The sequence below is a fragment of the Tachysurus fulvidraco genome, chromosome 16 (genome assembly GCF_022655615.1).
Source record: "Tachysurus fulvidraco isolate hzauxx_2018 chromosome 16, HZAU_PFXX_2.0, whole genome shotgun sequence".
NCBI classification, from domain to species: Eukaryota; Metazoa; Chordata; class Actinopteri; order Siluriformes; family Bagridae; genus Tachysurus; species Tachysurus fulvidraco.
The window spans coordinates 12,334,448-12,353,571 of record NC_062533.1 but is presented as its reverse complement, the minus strand read 5'-3'; the positions used below and the strand labels follow the sequence as shown (position 1 = coordinate 12,353,571).

The following is a 19,124-nucleotide window of genomic DNA, read 5'->3' as shown; positions in this document are numbered from 1 at the left end:
TTGCAATAATGAGGAAATAATTTTATTTATTTATTTATTTATTTATTTATTTATTTATTTATTTATTTATTTATTTATTTTTAAATGGACTAGATCTCAATGTGAAATGGGTTGGTTTATCTGTATGTATTTAATATAGGTTTTATCTTCCTGCCCTCAGGAAGTGGTTTGGGGTTCACAATCTGAAAAAATAAAAACTATGCCCAAAGTAAGACAGAGAACATTCAGTTCCTTCACGTTAAACATGTGAATCTGGAGTTGAGAGTTGACTTTCTCACTATTCACTAACCAGAACCTTATTTTTTATTGTGTTGTTAAGGTGACAAAGCTAATGTAGCGTGACATAAAAAGTGCCTACATGTTTTACTTCATTGTATGATGTTTCACATCATGGGTATATCAGAGGGTTTCAATAATCACTACTGTAAATTTCAAGGATAATTCAGTGCAGAGGTTGCATGTAAATGTTACAAAAGCCACAAAGCCTTTTGCTTTGATACCTGAGAAAGTCAAAGAGTTACTGAGAGAGGAAAATAGATAACACAGGAAACACTGTGGAGGAGGTGACTTTTGGTGAAAAGGTGAAACATATAGAAGTTTGTAATGTCTTTTTTGATTGCACTTGCACAAATGTCCAAGCCAAAGACAATGTCAAATGTCAAAAATAATGATACAATTCCATGTTTCTGTGTGGTCACGTGATGTCACATGATATCAAAATGAATTGCTCCTTTGGTGTACTTTGATTCTACGTGTGCTTATATTGCAGATGCTTTTCTAGAACTTGTGACATAGTCCAATCCAAAGTGAGCATTTGAGAGTTAAAGGCCTTACGCTAAAAGACCTATCTAGCAAAGTCCTGGGATGACTTCCTATTCAATTGTGCAGAACTTTATGTGCTAATCCAGAATGTCTCTCTGTGCCATGGTTTGCCATGTGACGTGTTCATATAATGGCTGTTCAGATTAGAGGTAGTAGGGTAGGTCAAATTAAGATATATATGAAGTACTTATAAATACAATATACATAAAGGGAAAAAAAATTAAATTTATGAATATTATTTATGAGCTTAAGAGTGGAAAATGTGCCACTGCATTATGAAGATGAATGTGTCAGTCCATGTGCATATTCAGTTCAGAGGTTAATAAACCATGCTTTTGTATAGTTCACATCCTTGCATGTACTTGGACGTGTCTATATATGTACAGGTGTCACTTTTCACATGAAAATGACAGTGCGCTCTCTGAAATTCACACTCTCACTGAAGTCACAACATGTCGAAACTATGAACATCAATGAGCTCTCTATCAGTGAAGCTATTTTCAGAAGGATGTCAAAAAAGACAGCTACATTTACACTATACAGATGTCTACTGATAGCAGTGCCTTTAGCCGAGAAGGAGGAAATGGTGGCACATGTTCAAAAAGCAGACTGAATTCAGAGAAAAACCAAATCAGCCCACGTGATCATTGCTGACTTCCTCTGTGCAGAGCTCTTAAGCAGAACACGACGTTCTCACTGAGGCTTTGTCTCCGTTACGCAATTCCCTTATAGAAGTGGAACAGTGCATATACGAGATTCAAAGCTTCAGGCTTCTGATTAAATGTCTTAACATTACACAGTGCATGATAAAATTTGCACAAAGGTGTCATATTGTATCAAAGGATGAGATTCTTCGAAGATAAAATTCTTAGAACATGAAGTTTATTGTAGTGAAAAAAGTGAGAATAACATATAAAATACACATACACACAAACAAATATATATCTAATTTACAAGTGTCATCATGTACATGCCAGAGGCTGAAAACTAAGAATGAACTATTTAGTGAAACACTCTGTAATTGATGGTTAAAACAAAATATACACTAATTTGTGCAAATGTAGTCAATTAGCCAAACATGAAGGTTTTATTGTTTGGAACCTGAGCAAAAATCGAAATAGCATTGGTGACCTGGTTTCTTTTTTACAAACACATGCCCAAATCTTCAAAGATTTTAAAGAGATGGTTTTGATAAGAGATGGTTTTTCTGGTATCATTCCACTTTCAAGCTTTGGGAGGCAGAGTCTAGGGTGGCAATATGTTGCCTACTTAAGATTAAGGAAAAAAGAGATTTGCCTTTTAAGATGGCTGCCACCATAACATTACTGTGCTCAGCTACACAGTGAAGTTTTGTTGAAGTCACTGGTGTGATTTAAGGCAGCAATTTTTGGTGAGATAGATGTATCTTACTTGTTAGCATTATTAGCTTTGTAGCTCCAGTGCAAAAGTAAATAATTGATTTTGCCAAACCATTTCTTTAATAGGCTATTCTATTTACATATTGGTATATATTTACATAAACATAGCTTCACACTGGTGATATTATTTTTACATTAGCATATTAAATAGCTTTTAGAAAGAGAAAAACGACACTGCCTTACAGGGAATGTCTCAGACTAACAAGTGCATTGTGAAAACAACAGAAAGCTAAATACAAATTTACACATATGACTCTTTTGCATATGAGACCTCCTCGAACACGGGCTGACTGCACCGACGATTGTGCTTTTCAATCCTGGTGCAGCCTATTGACTCAGACATGGCTCTTTGCCTAAATGAGCTCTGCTGAGGTGCAACTATACCATTGTCGGAGAAGTTAAAATTGTCCAAATGTTGGCTAACATCATAAGGGTCCAGGATGTAATCGTTCATAGAGATGGGCCGAGATCTTTGCCCCAGCTCTCTTGCATCTTGAACAGTCATGGAACGGTATTTGGGAGGTGCCGGAAGGACCCCGGAAACGAGAGCTTGTTGGTAGGATGGTGGATTGCCAGGGTCACGTTTGTCTACATGATCAAAGACCTCTATAGCAGAGAGTGGCCTTTGGCGCCTCACTGGCTCATCCGGAAGCTCTGCCTCATTCTGAGAGTCCTCCTGCAATGTTCCACATGGAAAAGACCCCTCTTTTTGTGAATCTGTTTTCTTGCCGCTTGCCCTGTTAATGGAGAAACTTCCCAGGCTTTTGGTTCGCTTAAATGAAAATGGACGCCTTGAATTTGTGTCCATTTTGGATTTCACGTTAAGAGACATGTGTCTCTCAGGTTGTGTTTTCCGAGGGCTGGATGGTGAGGGCAAAGGAGAGTTCACAAACACTGAAGTTTCAGATAAGTTTGAGTTGGTGCTTTCCAGAGAACATGATGAGAAGGAACAGGTTTTGATGAAATTTGGTACTTCAAGGTTTAGACTGCCAGTCGTTTTTCTCAGTAAAGGTTGCAATTTTGTCCTCTGTCCTTGTAAAAATGAGTCATCAGAATTTTGCTTCTTCAACAGCTGTTCATCATACTCTTTAGCAGAAGAACAGTCATCGTGACTCCGTGCCAGAAATCGAAGGTCCTTCACGCCAACTGAAGAAAAGATGGCAGGCTCAGAGCTGCGCCGGTCGAAAGGCTTGTTGAAAGTCTCAAAAATGTCTTCTGAGGAGTGTGAATGATTGACTGAATACTGGACTTGGATGTGAGGACATGCTTGTTGCGTCTGTCCTGTCGCCTCTCCACTCTCTCCATCGGTGCTGTCATACGCTGAATCACGCTGATGGGAAGACATAGAATCTGTGAAAAAAACCACACTGATTTTAATTTTGTTCGCAAGACCTTCAGGTATTTTGGTGTCACTTATTTCTGTAGTAAAATCATAAAGTGTTCTTTAAATGCACTTAAACAATATAAGATTAAGCATGGCTATACATGGAGTATAATTTTATAAGGCATGAGATTTATCAGCTTGGTTTTCTGTACCTGAGGTTTGACACAGCTCTTCTTCTGGATCTCCAAGCAAAGACAGGATATCTTCTCCAAAGATTTGACAACAATTTTCAATCAGGAACTGGGTTAAATTTGTCACCTAAAATGCAAAATGATGTTATGTTATGATGTTAAGGATATAAATACAGCATGACCTATAAGTGTAAACTAGTGGTAGCTGGCTAGTGGTGGTGAAACTGTTTTTGGGAGTTTCCCTATAGGTCTGAGCTAAACATCATGTAAACATGAAAAGTGGTTTTTCTTTATTTTGTCCACCATTTGAAAGACACAGCTGCTAACCTATAAGGTATTTGTGAATAATAAAGTGCCTAGTAAAAAGTTTCAAAACCCTGCACTAACAGCATTTAAAAAAGCTAATTTTTCCTCTTTAACTACATTACAAATACATTTGAGTATTAAATTATTTAAGTATTAAATATTAATTAACTACAGTGGATACCCTGAGTGCCTACAGATTTAGCTGTTTTAGACCCCTATAAACAACTATTTTAGAGCCTTATAAGGATCAGGTGTTTAAAAAGAGTTTAGAAATGCAATTGTCTTGTTCCTTATAGACCATTTTAATTGCAGTGATGCACTGCAAAAAACATCCCACTCTGCTAGTTTATGGGTAATTTACATGCAGTTCTGATACAGATCTAATACAAGTCTGATAAAGATATGATTCTTTTCTGTCGCTGTGAAAATTCTGTGCATCTGTATTCTAGTTTTTTTATCTCTGTGTTTGTTTACTCTTTTTGCTCATATAACACACTCATACCTAAGCAAAGAAAAATATTTGCCTATTAAAAACAAGAATGCTTGTGGTTTGTCATGCATCGACAAACTCACACTTTGATCTTTCTGAACTTTATGAGTAAGAGTAAGATGACAGGTGTCTAACCTTATTCACTGTGGTCACATCTAGAGGCTGGCTGCTGAGCTGTAGGAGAGTTGGTGCAATGCAGATAGCCAAGTTTTTGGGATCCATTTTGTTTTTCTCTGTTCGCTGGATAATGTGGTATAGCAAACAGAGCAGGTGCTTCAGCAGGAAGCTGTTGGCTTTAGGGAGTTTGGAAACGATCCTAAACACAGGAGGAATGGACCAGGCATGAGACCAAAAGAAAAGAGGAAAAACAATAAATCAGTTGGTGCTCTATTTTTTAAACAGTCTTTTTCTCATTCTACTCCAAAAGCAGAAGTACTGTCCCGCCAATTTAACAAGCTGACATTTTGACATTCAGTTGTTCCCTATTTAAAAAAGAAAAGTCCACTGAAAGCCCCACTTTCTATTCCTCATTTTGTTTTGAGCCAGTGAAGTTAGGTACTTTCTTAAAAAAAAAGAAAAAGCACCAAGCTGTCCCATAGCTTTGCTGTCTTTCACTTTCTTTCTACTCTATGCTCACCTTCTCAATTCATCATATCTCTTCTCATTCTCGTTGTTCTCCAGTGCTTCTATCCAGTGAACATAGAGCTCGGCCACCAGCAGACTTCCTGGAAGCTCCCTCAGGAACATCTGCCGATAGAGTGGCATCAGTATTATTAATTTTTTATGACTTATATGATGGATATTTTGCTACATTTGTCATTGTATTGGAAATTAGTCTATCCTTCCATGTCAACAAATACCAAGCTTACAGGATCACATAGCAACATGCTATAAACAGAGTGTTAGTCATTTCAGACAACTACATTACTGAAAGTTTCTGGAAACTTCATACTTTGCTCCAGTATAAACTGAGATATTGATGGGATGATCGTAAAAATGCATATGGTTACAATGTAAATGGTAGTATGAATGTTTGTATGCTGCAGTAGGGACAGCACTTTTACCTTTAACAATCCAACCAACAGAGTCACAGGCAGTGCTTCCAAATCCACAGCAACTCCAGAGTCGAGTTGATCACGGACAGCATTCAGGTTCTTGTTGTTACAAGCTGTCCGGAAAACTCCCTCAGTATCAGGACCTTTCCTCCACAACAGCATAAGAAGCTCCTGAATAGACACAGAAGATGTAACATAGAGGTAAGGTGTCATGAGAAGAAATCATATGGACTTTCAGTTTGGTATTGCTGTGTTTTGTTAATCCTCAAATTTGTTATCCATATTCCTACAAAAAGAGATGCTAACATAAATCCCCACAGTGAAAAAAAAAACATTCTATTTCATGTCATACTGATGCACAGCTTTTCATCTCAGATTTCTTTGAGATGTTTAAACTAAAGCAGAGATGTTAACATGAGATTTGCTACAGCAAAAAACACCACTGGCAGTCTATCTGATTAAACATTTCCTACTGATTAGCTATTGAAGCTTGTGAACATGTGTGTTAAGCAGCTAGTTATGAAATCAGAGTCTTCTTTTTTTTGCAGACTTTTAGAATGTAATTTCTATACGGAAAAAAATTCTATAGTTTTATGGTAAGTAATGACAAGCATGAATTGTTCATCAACTATAAGATTAACTGTTAAGTGTTAGTTAATAATTTAAAATGTGTTGGTTTATTTTGGATATACTTTATATATTTTGGATAATTGTGGGGTGGAAAATCATATAATTTATTTCATCAGCATTACCAGTTTTAGTCTTTACTTATCTATATTTAAAATGGGTGAGATGCAGAAACTAATGACTAATAAAACCAAGTTGAAGAAGAACATGTAATGTGTCTGCTTATACAGCATTATTATCACAAAGAAGAAGAAGTGAGACGTACAACAATGGGTTTGGGGATTTTAGCATCTCCAGGGAGAGTCTGGCCAAACAGCTGGCTTGTCTTGTGTCCTGGCTTTGTGGATATGCCTGTGTGCGTGTCTCTTCTTTTCAACTTGGAGAACAGGCTCTTCTTACCACCATCATGTTCTGCTAAAGCCAAAAATAAATCAGCACATGATTATGAGTCAGAATGATAAGGGGGAGTTAGTAAGAATATAGCAGACTGAAACAGGGCTGAGACTAAATGTATGTACTTGAGATGACAACAATGAGGACACATGAGTTGGAGCTTCATTTATAAAGCCACAAATTCTCTCTCTCTCTCTCTCTCTCTCTCTCTCTCTCTCTCTCTCTCTCTCTCTCTCTCTCTCTCTCTCTCTCTCTCTCTCTCTCTCTTTTCTTTTTCTCTCACCTCCTACTCTCTCCTTCTTCTGTTTCTTCCCCACTTAATGCCACTGGCACATTCTGGACTGCCCCTAACCACACTTGTGGTCACTAACCGCCCTTTTTGAATCGAGTTTGAACTCACCAATCCCCGACTCTGTTTTGCCCTGCAGGGAGGAGACATTGCCGTTGTCATGGAGAGCCTGGAAAACAGCAGGAAGTGAGTTTGCGGTAATTCAGAGTACACAACACACACCCACCACACCCACCAATCTTTTTTTTCTTCAAATCAACAAACTGGCTGCTCTCTTCAATGTTATATTTTTAAAACATGTTTCAAGATCAATACTCACATTAACTTGCAGGTCAATGAGACTGTCCTCCATTCTTCCTCCACTCAGAGCTTTATTCTGCAACACACCACACAAGGTCAGAGTGTTATACACAGAACCACACAGAATTATACCCATGAACAATGAATAGGGAACTTGTAATCCAACATCTAAAAACTGCACAATCAATTAATTTAAAACTTAGAATGAAAGTTCCTAGAGACGTAAAGGATCTTGGGTTAAAATCGAACATCAGAGAAGGATTTGGACACTCTTAATAAAACTTGATAAAATCCATACAAGTACAAGTCAGTAGAAGCCAATAAACACTTTTTTAATAGATATATTTAGGTGTACATACTGCGGTGGTGCTGCTCAAGACCTTCATGAGGACACTTGGCGGTGGTGAAATCGTAGCTGTCCTCTTCTTTGCCTCTGTAATTTTTCTGTTAACATATGCAGTGTGGTTAGTGGTTTTATATCAACAATACCTTTCGAATATCTACTTAGCAAAACACTGAAACATTACAGTGCTCCTATTATCAAAGATATACAACTATTTGTAGTTGTATTTTTAACTATTGATGATGACAAAAAGAAAACTACAAGTGACAATTTGTGTGAAGTGTGATACAGCCAGAAGAATGAATGTAAGTTACACACAAATAAAATTCAGGTAAAAACTAAATTTAAGGACCAAATGACATTTTGTAAATGCTGTGACCTTTCTATTCAGTAATGTTCCTGTTCAAATTTGTACAGGAAAAGATACTTTGCATTAAGGGATATTGTGTGCATTGTAGTTTAGTTTTATGTTACTATATTGTCAGTGACCACAAGCAAAAAATATCTAAATTAATATGAATAAAAAAAAAAAAACAAACAAGTAAAAAACTAGCTAAGCTATGCACTAGTATCTACAAGGTGTCTACTTGCTAACTAGGAACATATTAAAAAAGTGATACTTTATACCATAAAACACCACAATAACAATATCAAATGAACATCAACATACACTTGAATATATTGATCAGAAAACAATGCATCACTGTGTAAATCAATTCAAATTTACTGTGTTAATCTTAAGTGTATTAATAAGAAACAATTAGGGCAGTTAGGAATCCTTAGACAAATGTAATCCCTTAAGCAAAACAATGCAGATTTTTTTCTAATTATTTGACTTTACACAAATTTGTATGGCTCCCAAACAGATCAATGTGCCACTTTGCATACTTAAAGATTTTGTCTAATTAACTTTATGTATGATTTGCTAATAAATATAGTACTTATAAACAAAATAAATATAATATCAAAGAAAGGCACGTACCTGTGAACAGTATCTAACCAGCGTTCTTTAACTTCAGGCGAACTGCATGTAAAATAACAGCATGGTTTGAGTTACTGATCCACAGAGCTCATACATGTGATGGACCGGCTGCACACGCGCGGCCTCTTTTTAACCAGAGGAAACTGCACCAGATCATGGGGACAGGAAACAGCATCATGGTAACACCTCCTCTTTTCACCCTGACGCTGTTCGACAAGTGGAAAGTTTCTCTGTGATGGCCAAGCACCTGACTAGGTGTTTAAAGCTTGATATGGGATGATAGGAAGTGCATACACAAATTGAGACAGTGGGATGAGTGCAAATTGATAGCTGTGTTGTATGGAAGGTGAAACAAAGCGTATTGTGTGATCACGTCACAGTTTTACAGCACAGTGGTCTACAAACACAACACAAACACTCCTACTCATCATAATAGTGGTGCTCTCTGTCTAGATCTCTATGCCTGGTTTCATCCAATGGAATAAATAATTTATTGAATTGAATTTTATATTTATTATATTATGTTAACTCTGTTAATTAAACTTAAACTACATTGATCATAAGTGTAAGCTCTGAATCCTGGTTGATATATTCACAGCAGTCACGTGACAGGTTTCAGGACGTGTGTGCACTGACCGATTATGTGCAATGTGTGCAATGTGTGCAATGTGTGCAATGTGTGTAAACTGTCTGTGTTTATGTTTGTGTTTTTTTGAAAGTTGCAATAGCGGGTCATGTGGGATGATTGTATATCATGTGCTAGATTTGAAATGTGTTAAGTCATAAATGAAAGTAAATTCCTTGGTTGAATTATTTCTCTCTTCCCCCTTAATAGAGAACAATTTTAAGAACGTAAAACGTATTCAAACCTTGTTTGAGTCAATATTCAAATGTGTCAAATAATATTCTGACTATTTATTATCCATAACAATACAGTTTTCTTGACAGAAGTTTGGCCTTGATTTTGACTTGAGAGGTTTTTAAGTTAAAGGTTTGAATGAAACCAGTTGAATTAAAATGATCAAAGAAGCAAGCTAATAACTAGGATAACTCAGATAATAATGCATGGTAATTTATTATCAGGTTGTGATTTTAACAAAACGTGTTAACAACTATCATGGTCCAACTATCATGCTATCCCTGGCTGGGGGGATTTATTAGATCACAACCAGTAATTGTTATCCAATATCCATTATAAAAGCAGTTATATTTACTTTTCAATTTGTATCATAAGCAGTTTATTTGACTCTTCAGTTGAATCTAAGGGGTTTAATCTTAACTCAGTAATTCAACAACAAAATCAGGCAATAAATTATTTAAATTTAGCTGTAATGCTCTGTGCCTGTGGAAAGTTCAAGAATAAAAAGCTCATGAGCCACAACTACACTGTTTTTTTTTTGACACAGAGTGAGTTCTCACATAGGAAATAAAAACAAGACAGTTCCACACGTTTTCAGACTGGAGGAGGAAACCCAGGAGAACAACTGGGACTCAAACCTCCATAAGAGGTTTGATTGAGTATGAATATGGTTCGTTAACCATAAGTCTTTGATTGAGAATTGATCATTGATGCAACTAGATTGCTTTTTCTCTGAATTAAATAGACACAAAAATAATTTGAACATTACTTGGGAAATGTCAACACTATGTACATTTGCAGTATTATGTAAATGGCAACTATTTAAAGGCCCTCTTTTTTCAATAAATGGCTGAATTCCCTCTTTGAGTTTCCCTGTGACGTTGATCACACCGTCATGTGATCATGTGAGCAGTCCAGAATGTAGCTTTGTGTTACAGAAAGCAGTTTTGTAGTGTTGGAGGAAATTTAGCTTCCCCTTAATTTACTTCCTTTTTATTTGTCATTCTCGGCTGTCACACTCTAAAGAGGCAGTTGTTCAAACGTCAATAAAAAAAGGCACTAAAATCAATAAACCAAATGATAAAGATCCAAAACACATTTTCCCATACTGAGCAAGCTGACAAACCAACAGGCCATGTATTTCTTACAAAGACAGAGCCAAGTGACATGGTAAAATATAACATTTGAATAGAAACTTCTGTAGTTTAATGCAATTTTTCTTTTTTCTTTTTTAATTTTTCTTTTTTAAAGTAACAAATACTGCAGATTGGCTCAAATAAATTCTTTTGGATCAGTCTTCTCCCACCATATTCTCTCTTCTTACAACTTCAGTTCCCTTTTGTTGTTTTTTTTACTTCCTATTCAGCTTTTAATATCCATTCAACAACCCACGCACAGTCAGTTGGCAGTATTTCATGTTTCAGACACAACATATCCGCATTTGACTTCATTACTATATTCAAAATATGGATATAATAATATGTGATGCTTTTCTATGATTAGTTGGGAGACCAAACATATTTAGCCAAAGTACATGTGAAGAAAAGAAACAGATTGAATAAGCTGCATAGCCAAAGTTTTGTTGACACCTGACCGTCACACCTATGTGGTTCTTCTCCAAATTGTTCCTATAAAGATGAATCCAGTTGCTGTAGCTTTACAGTTTCCCTTCACTGGAACTAAGAAGCCCAAACCTGTTCAACAACAATCAAACAAATCAAGCTCTATGATGACATGGTTTGCCAAGGACACAGTGAGCAAACTCTGAGTGTCCTGCACAGAGTCCTGACTTCAACCTCACTGAAAACTTTTGGGATGAACTGAACACCGACTGCACCTCAGATCTACTCACCCAACATCAGGGCCTGATGTCACTAATGCTCTTGTTACTGAACAAGCACAAATCCCCACAGCTACACTCCAAAATCTAATCATATAGCTTATTATAACGTCAAATGAGTCTACATAACAAGCACATATAAGTGCAATAAAAGCAGGCAGTGGGTATACATGAATTTCTGAGTTTGTGTATAAATTCCAACAAATGTGATGTCACTTTAGATGAATTAAACTTTAAAGATGAATTAAACTATTTCATTAAAGTGAAATATTTTATTTTTGACACTGGTTTGTTGTTCATAAGGTGTTTTAAATACATTTACTGGTAAATACTGTATAAAGAGGTTTATGATGGAATGTGTGCGTGTGTGTGTCGGTCTATTTTTGTCTCCCTAGCAGTCTGCTCTGGTGCACCTGAAAAACTTTGATTAAAACATGAGTCAGTTTTGAAGTGCGTAGGCGAAGGTGGATTTCTGAGGTAATGTTTCTGTGAAATTGTCCCCAAAAATGACGTCTTCTTTTTAAAAAAATAAACAATAAAATTGAACTTCACAGAAATGGAATTTTTTTTCATTGAAACAGCAAAAAACATTCCCATTTAGAAAAGTCATTTAACGTTCAAAGACTTGTGAAAAAAATACTAAATACAACCACAAACCTACGGATATTTATGATGCTGTTTTAGTTTGAACATCTCTCATAAAAAGACGCAGATCTGTTTTTGAAACCCAAATTTGATCAACTCACCTGAATGTCAGTAGACAGAGAGAGACAGACCAAGCCAGAATGATTGTCTTCTTCACATGGGTGCATCTGTCTTCATCCTCACATCCTTCATCATCCTCACTTCTAAATTCACAGACCCAAAGTTGCTCCAGGTTAATTCTGTGTTTTAGTCTGTAGCTGCCTCTGGATCTGAAGATGAAATAATGAAGAGGAGATTTATTTTTATTATGAGTTAATCAGTTTTCTTTATAATTAATGCCTAAGCTACTGCTACAGAAAACCACTTCATGTTGTAAAGAAACTGATTATTTTCCAATAACAGCTCGTCACTGAATGTATTCCTCTTTTAAAACTTGCCACTGTTTCATTCATTATCAATCATGAGGTTTTAGTGGTTTCTAAATATGTCTGATGTTGTGTAATGTCCATGAAACAAGTTACTTTGTATAAACCAGCTTCTCTTTTTTCTCTCTTGAAAATATTCATACAGAAAAAGAGAGAAACTGCGAGAAAGAGAGAAAGAGAGAAATCTTTGTCTGTAAGCACTGACACACTTTTGGACTCCTGGATAAACGATAAATGAATGTCTCCTTACAGAAAACTTCACCTTATTATCTCAACAATTACACTTTTAATCTGTTTGTAAGTTGTTATACTAGAGACAAGTGTGTTAGTAAAAACCTGTCACTTGGAGCTATTAGTGGTGCTAAAGTACTGTCAAAGATACAGGTCATAAATATGAATGAAATGTGAAAAGCCTAGTGGTTAAGGCATGGAACTCCTGATCAGAAGGTCATGAGTTTGAATCCCAGGTTCACCAAGCTGCCACTGCTGGGCCCCTGAACAAGGCCTTTAACCCTCAGTTGTATAAATTAAAATAAAATGTAAGTCACTCTGGATAGGTATGTCTGCTTAATGCTGCAAATGCATATATAGTCAATTCTATATGTATGTTCAGCTCTGGCAATAATTTTTTTTTTATAATATACAGTATGCACACTGTCCAGTGCTATTCTGTGTATTTGTCCTGTAGTGTTTTGTATTGTCCGTTTGCACTAGGTTGACCACCATGCACTTTATGTGGCTAGAACAACTTACATTATGTCCTTAAGTGTTGTTTTACATAGCACCATGGTCCTGGGGAAATGTTTCATTTCACTATGTACTGTGTAGGCTTTATATAGATGGAATGACAATAAAAGTCATCTTCACTTGACTTGACTTGATTTTAAACTGATTTTGTCATCAACAATACTGTGCACAGGCTTTGAGAGTGTTCTGGAGAGGTTTCTGGGATAAAGAAATGATTAAGGAGACACAAATGATGGCCTGGATGATATGTAATCACTTAAACACACAATATTACATGGCTGAAAGTCTTTGCCCACAGCTACAGCTGCATGTTAAAGGTTATGTGTAAATACAAGTATATGATGCTTAAACAAAGTCTTTTTTTATAAACATTAAGGTGTATAAATTTATCAATCATGCTGCATACAGCAAAATTACAAACAGCAAAATCTTATATACTCTAGTTTTTCTGTTTTCTTTGTGTTTTGTATATGATTTACACTGGAGTCATGAACATGTTGCATTTTAGATGCAATCTAAGCCACTGATAAGACAAGCTGTAATAATATAACAGTCCTTCTGTGCAATTACAGAAATCAATGCAAAATCAAACAGCCTCTGTTATATTCTGAGGAATTTGTCAAAATTACCGAATTTGTCAAAATTACTGCAGATTTTTCACAGACTTGTAAACAACTCATACACTTACGTGATATTAGCTAAATTGTTTCTCTAGTTTAATATAATTTAGAAAGGTAGCAAAGACTTTTGGTATCTTTAAGCAGGCTGTGAGATAGATAAACACCTTTGTAACACCAACACAAGCACAGTGTGAAATTATCATATTATAAAATCAGCTGTGATAGAACATATCAAACCCACAGTGGACTGAAACGGATGCACTGATAGAGGTGATAACAGTGCACATAGAAGAGAAGACAAACCAGCTGAAAAAAAATTGTCTTACAAAACAATCAGACATCAAACAAGAGCCTGATTTAGGAAACTGAATTAGGTGAGCAGCTACTTTTATGTAATAAGTGCATACATATAGCAGACTTTGGAGAAGTGGTGGAGACCTTATGGATGAAGTCTGTAAGAAGTTTGTGACCTGCAGTCATTTTAACTGACTGAACAGTATGTGTGCATATCTGTGTCACAGTCTTACTTGAGCTTAGCGATGACCAACACATCACTGAAAAGGAATATATGTCTTTCACTTGTCTTCTGTCCCTCGGTAAGCTGTACCGTGCCATCCAGGATGAGCTCCGAGTCCTCACTGCTCAGCCCGAGGACAAACGGACACTGATCTATCACGATTGCTGGCACACACTCCTCCCTGCAAGACACAGCAGCACACACATCACACACATTTCCTGCTCAGGGACCAGGAGAGCCTCATGTCTATAGATGTTGGTAGGACAATATTAAAAATGTCTTAAAAAATTTGATCAAGAGCCTAAAACACTTGACTTATGTTGTATGCTACTATCTAATTGAGAGTCAATAAGATAAATATGATGTATATTTGTTCAACCATGTTTAATAAAAAAGGCGTTTTCCCTGAAGAGCTAATGTCAATAAACAGGGTTTTCCAGCGTATCTCAAAAACACATAAATGTCTAAACACATAAATTAGTCCAGAAATTATTACAGACATCGGAGAAGGAAGAAACACGTTTCTTCTTTTTTCAAACTCTAAGTGTCACCATGCACACGTGCATTTCTGACGTATGTTTTCCACTCCATAATCCTCACATCCCTCTCCAAATCTTTCAAATATCTTACAATAAAAATGGATGCAATGGAGACACCATATGTACTTTGAATTTAATCGATTTAATTCAGACTATTTGCTAAGATCTAAGCGACCACAAAACCTGTTCCTTCCTCCCCAGGCTCAGGGCAACATGATGACCTTTTCTCCAGTAGGCCTCTATTAACACTGGCTGTAGTTCTGATTTGTGATCACTAGGTGTAATAATGTGTCAAATAACAACACAAATGTCATAATGATGAGATTTTAAAATTATTGCTCATTCAAAGCAGTAGTAGTAATTAGTAGTTAATCGGTGTAGTTAATATTGAGCTGTGAATGAGCTGAAAATGAACATTTTCTAAAGACCTTGGATGAGCCTCAAGTGTGCTGGATGCAACATATTTTCTAATTTAGATGATGAGTGAGTGGAGGCCTTAACCACATTGTCACTGATATAACTCCAAATTTACAATACAGCTTAAAATCCAATTTTCAATATGTAAACCTTTACATTTCTTGCTTAGGTGTACCTCTATGCTTTCAGTAGAGCTGCAATCGGTAGAGTTGTTGGTTCTCCTTCTCCAGGAGAAAGCATCGTTAAATGATCCCTTTATTATCAGTCTCTCTCTCTCTCTCTCTCTCTCTCTCTCTCTCTCTCTCTCTCTCTCTCTCTCTCTCTCTCTCTCTCTCTCTCTCTCTCTCTCTCTCTTTCAGAGACGTGTGGCAGGACAAGTACAGTAACCATATTTCTATTCCTAATCTCAAATGCATTATAATCTATCAGAAAACTAACAGTTCAAAGAAATACTCTTGAAAGACCTGAAGGAAATAGTTTCTACCTAATGGAGGGCCAAGACATTCCCAGAGTCTTCCCAAACACAGCACATGGTGCTGATCTTCTTCTCCGGGCCAGACTACGCAAGTGCTGGAAAAGAGAAAAAACTGCTTTTGTTTATTATAAATTTTACAATTTTACAAAAAAATGTATACAATTTTTGGCATAAATTTTTTGCATGCAAAGTGCAGACCTCTGGAAGTAAGGTACAGTATCTGTGATTAATTTAGACTTTCTCACACACCAGAACTCAACACTGGTTAGATCTATGCATTGTGTGTGAAGTAGATCTCTTTAAAGATGTCTCACACATTAATACCCACTTCTGTCTAAAAGACAGATTTATTATTTAGTCTCTTCCATTTACTGACCAACAAATCCATTTGTTTTTGTACAGCTCAAGACAAATCATTAAACTGATGCTGAACGAGAAACCCAGACGCACAGCATGATTACAGCGTGTCCCTGATGAGGACTTTTCATGCGCACCAGTGCATTCTGGGGCAGCCTTTCATACTGAAACAACACTCATTTGTTCAAGTAACAATACTCTGTCATACACATTTGGTTCACAACCTGGTGAGTGTTAAAATGTTAAAACAACAAGATATCATTGAGGATGTGCTTCATTTAAAAAGCTACAGCACTTAACCTGCTTTATTATGATCCTTAGTTGATCATAGTTGCGATATCTTTCAGTAGGTTTCTTTAAAACTTAATACTATGTGTTTAATGACAATTTGTTTGTCTGGTATTTGTTTTTTTTTGTTGTTTTTTTGTACAGCTTGCAGGATTATGCAGTAATTAAGGCTTCTACAGGCATAAAGTGATCATATCCTGAATCAGAGGGATTGCATGATGAAATCATACTAATTCAATATATCAGTAATTGTTTTGTAACATTTTAAAATGAAATATAGCTAAATGTTTTAATAAAGAATTTGGTAACTTGTAAATATAATTCACTCTACCTTATAAAGGAAGCAAATTAAAATAATGAGTGAGATAAATAATACCTAAAGGATAACTTTATACCCAGTAGATTTATGACTATACGATAAAACAGTACTAAAATCCTTAATGAGGCATAAAAATGACCTACACCTAGGACAAATAAATTCTAAAATAAATAAATAAATAAATAAATAAATAAATAAATAAATAAATACCGATAATGAAGCATTCGGTATAATGTTTATAAAGCATGAATATTGAAACTCTGCTTTAATGACTTTAATGACAGATGAATTCAAAATCCTTTGTGTTGTCTGGGTTTTGGACTTTGTGATTACATCAGCCAGAGAAGTGGGTCAAGTGACAGAAAAAAAACACAGTAGACGGCAATTAACAACAGCTCATCGGTGCTAAACATGACCTAAAAGCCTAACGAGAGGCAAAGGAAACTATGGAGACACCATAAACACACTCAGTCTGTTGTTCTTATCACCAGTAACTTCATGATAACATACTATATAAAAACGTTCTAGTGAAAAAAAAAACACAGTTCAGATTGTGTAGACAGATTTTGCGTTATACACACTAGGACCACTTAATAGTATAGTATACACAATTTAACACACCCTGTTATAGTATTTTATACATTTTAACACCCAGTCACTCCTGAATTCTAAAAAAAAACAACAACCTGATTGCTCTGAAAGGGATGATTAAAATTCAGCCTTTGTTTTTCCATCTGCAAGGAAAATTAATGCTTATATTGTAAGAGCTCATTCTCTTATAAGTTTATTGTCACATAATCTAGGACAAGTAATAAACACATTTAAAACCAGAGCATTATTTAAAAAAATTAAAATAAATAGATAAATCACTGATCTGGTGAAGTTTTCTTTAAATTTTTGTTTGTTTAACATCTTTGAGTCTTCAGTGGCTTGTCAGCACTCTTGTTAATAAGATGTAACAAAAGTTATTATTCTTTATTTTTTTTATTGTATTGCTGTGCAGAAAGAGGAATAAAACATTTCAGGGTGTGTTGTTAGTGGAAAATAATCCATTTCTATAGCAACATGAGATAATAGTAATTTGTTGATCAACCAGCCTGTTGTTGGAAAGAATCTTCTTATTCTTGTTTTTTCATCACATACGAAACATATGACATTACTATGACGATGTGTTTTAAAAGAGATTCTCAAGTTGGAGGGACAATTTCATCCATCATGCTGTATCTCAAGAATAAGAAATGTCCAGCTCTTCATGTTAGAATAAACAGAATTGTTTATGATGTTTAAAAAGTATAACCAAGCGTGGTTATTTTGTTAATCCTGATAAATATAAAGTCTTGCAGAAACACTAGTCCCACACTGATTGATTGATCACTCGATTGCATGAAACTGCTGATATTAGGGTCACATTGACTTCATCATCATCATCATCATCATCATCATCATCATCATCATCATCATCATCATCATCATCATCACCATTTCCATTAAGATGATCCCTCAGTTAAAATATCCTGCATTTAAACTGCACTAATAACTGTAGTGCTATTTTTAAACAACAGCTGTACATGCTGTAAGGCATTAACGGAAGTTAATTACGCACAGAAAGTGATCTTATTCTGTGTCTATTTATAAGGTTCAGTCATGTATTGTGACATGAGAGGGCTTCAAACTTGTAACATTTGAAAAAATGGTCTGTTTATGAGTTCATTCTTAAGACTTACAGTTACTCAAATATTATTTGTATGGAGAATGTGATATAACATGAAAGATTAATGCAGGCTTACATGCTCAGTCTGAAAGTCCTGAAATAACCAGATCATAATAAAAATAATCACTCACCTGTTGTCTTTCATTAGTAACTTCATCATAGCTTCCCCTCCTCATAGCAGCAGGCAGGTCAGTGTAGAGAGCTCCTTCACTCTCCAGTCCGAAAGTGAACGTCTAAACTCCTCTTCTCATCTTATACAGAGTACACTAATGAGGCTGGGAACAATGAAGGGCTTCTAACACTCATCCCCAGGCAGTGAGACAGGATGAGGACGCAACTCATTTCCAGCTCTGTGGTGATGTAAGTTAATGAGGACGATGTTAATGACGCAGCAGAGAATGAGCAGCCATGAGGGGAATGAGACAGCATCCACCCACAGACATCCTGGTGTATGTGTACTGAGGTGAAAAACACACGGAAATGAAAAAATAAGTATTATAAATTACTCCCTATTATGTGTTTACTGAGATACACCAGTCCAACTGGATCCTACTAGGAATATAGAGAAGATAACAATTGTATCATTCCTTCTTTTGTTTCTTCCAAGAGCATCAAATATGAGAGACATGGGAGTTTTTTTCCTTCAGTCATCTTTAGGAAACATTTTGTTCTCATCAGGAATGTGTGAATCTATTCCAGGAACAGTGGTCATGAGGTGGAGAAGCTGGTGAAGGACCTGGAAGGATTTATTTATTTATTTATTTACTCGTTACATTTTAACATCCTATAGCAGCACATTACTTGTTTTATTCCTTAACTATTATT

At 35.9% G+C, this 19,124-nt stretch overlaps 2 protein-coding genes across 3 annotated transcripts; both read right to left on the bottom strand.

The window, feature by feature from the left end:
- Positions 1-1,687: 1,687 nt before the first annotated feature.
- On the bottom strand, positions 1,688-8,678 carry tagapb (T cell activation RhoGTPase activating protein b). Of its 2 annotated transcripts, none has more exons than XM_027166339.2 (10): positions 8,541-8,678; positions 7,575-7,659; positions 7,235-7,291; positions 7,027-7,084; positions 6,499-6,647; positions 5,616-5,777; positions 5,189-5,298; positions 4,687-4,867; positions 3,777-3,882; positions 1,688-3,590 (listed from the first exon to the last, which is right to left on the bottom strand). In XM_027166339.2, the coding sequence occupies exons 2-10, from the start codon at positions 7,599-7,601 to the stop codon at positions 2,482-2,484; spliced, it is 1,959 nt and encodes a 652-aa protein (XP_027022140.2). In that variant the 5' UTR covers positions 7,602-7,659; positions 8,541-8,678; the 3' UTR covers positions 1,688-2,481. The 2 variants fall into 2 exon arrangements, with proteins under 2 accessions (XP_027022140.2, XP_027022141.2); XM_027166340.2 differs by having other exon boundaries at positions 6,499-6,644.
- Positions 8,541-18,741, bottom strand: LOC113655667 (rho GTPase-activating protein 20). The gene is made up of 4 exons (XM_027166341.2): positions 18,431-18,741; positions 15,634-15,719; positions 14,204-14,374; positions 8,541-12,153 (listed from the first exon to the last, which is right to left on the bottom strand). The coding sequence occupies exons 1-4, from the start codon at positions 18,473-18,475 to the stop codon at positions 11,982-11,984; spliced, it is 474 nt and encodes a 157-aa protein (XP_027022142.1). The 5' UTR covers positions 18,476-18,741; the 3' UTR covers positions 8,541-11,981.
- Positions 18,742-19,124: the final 383 nt, after the last annotated feature.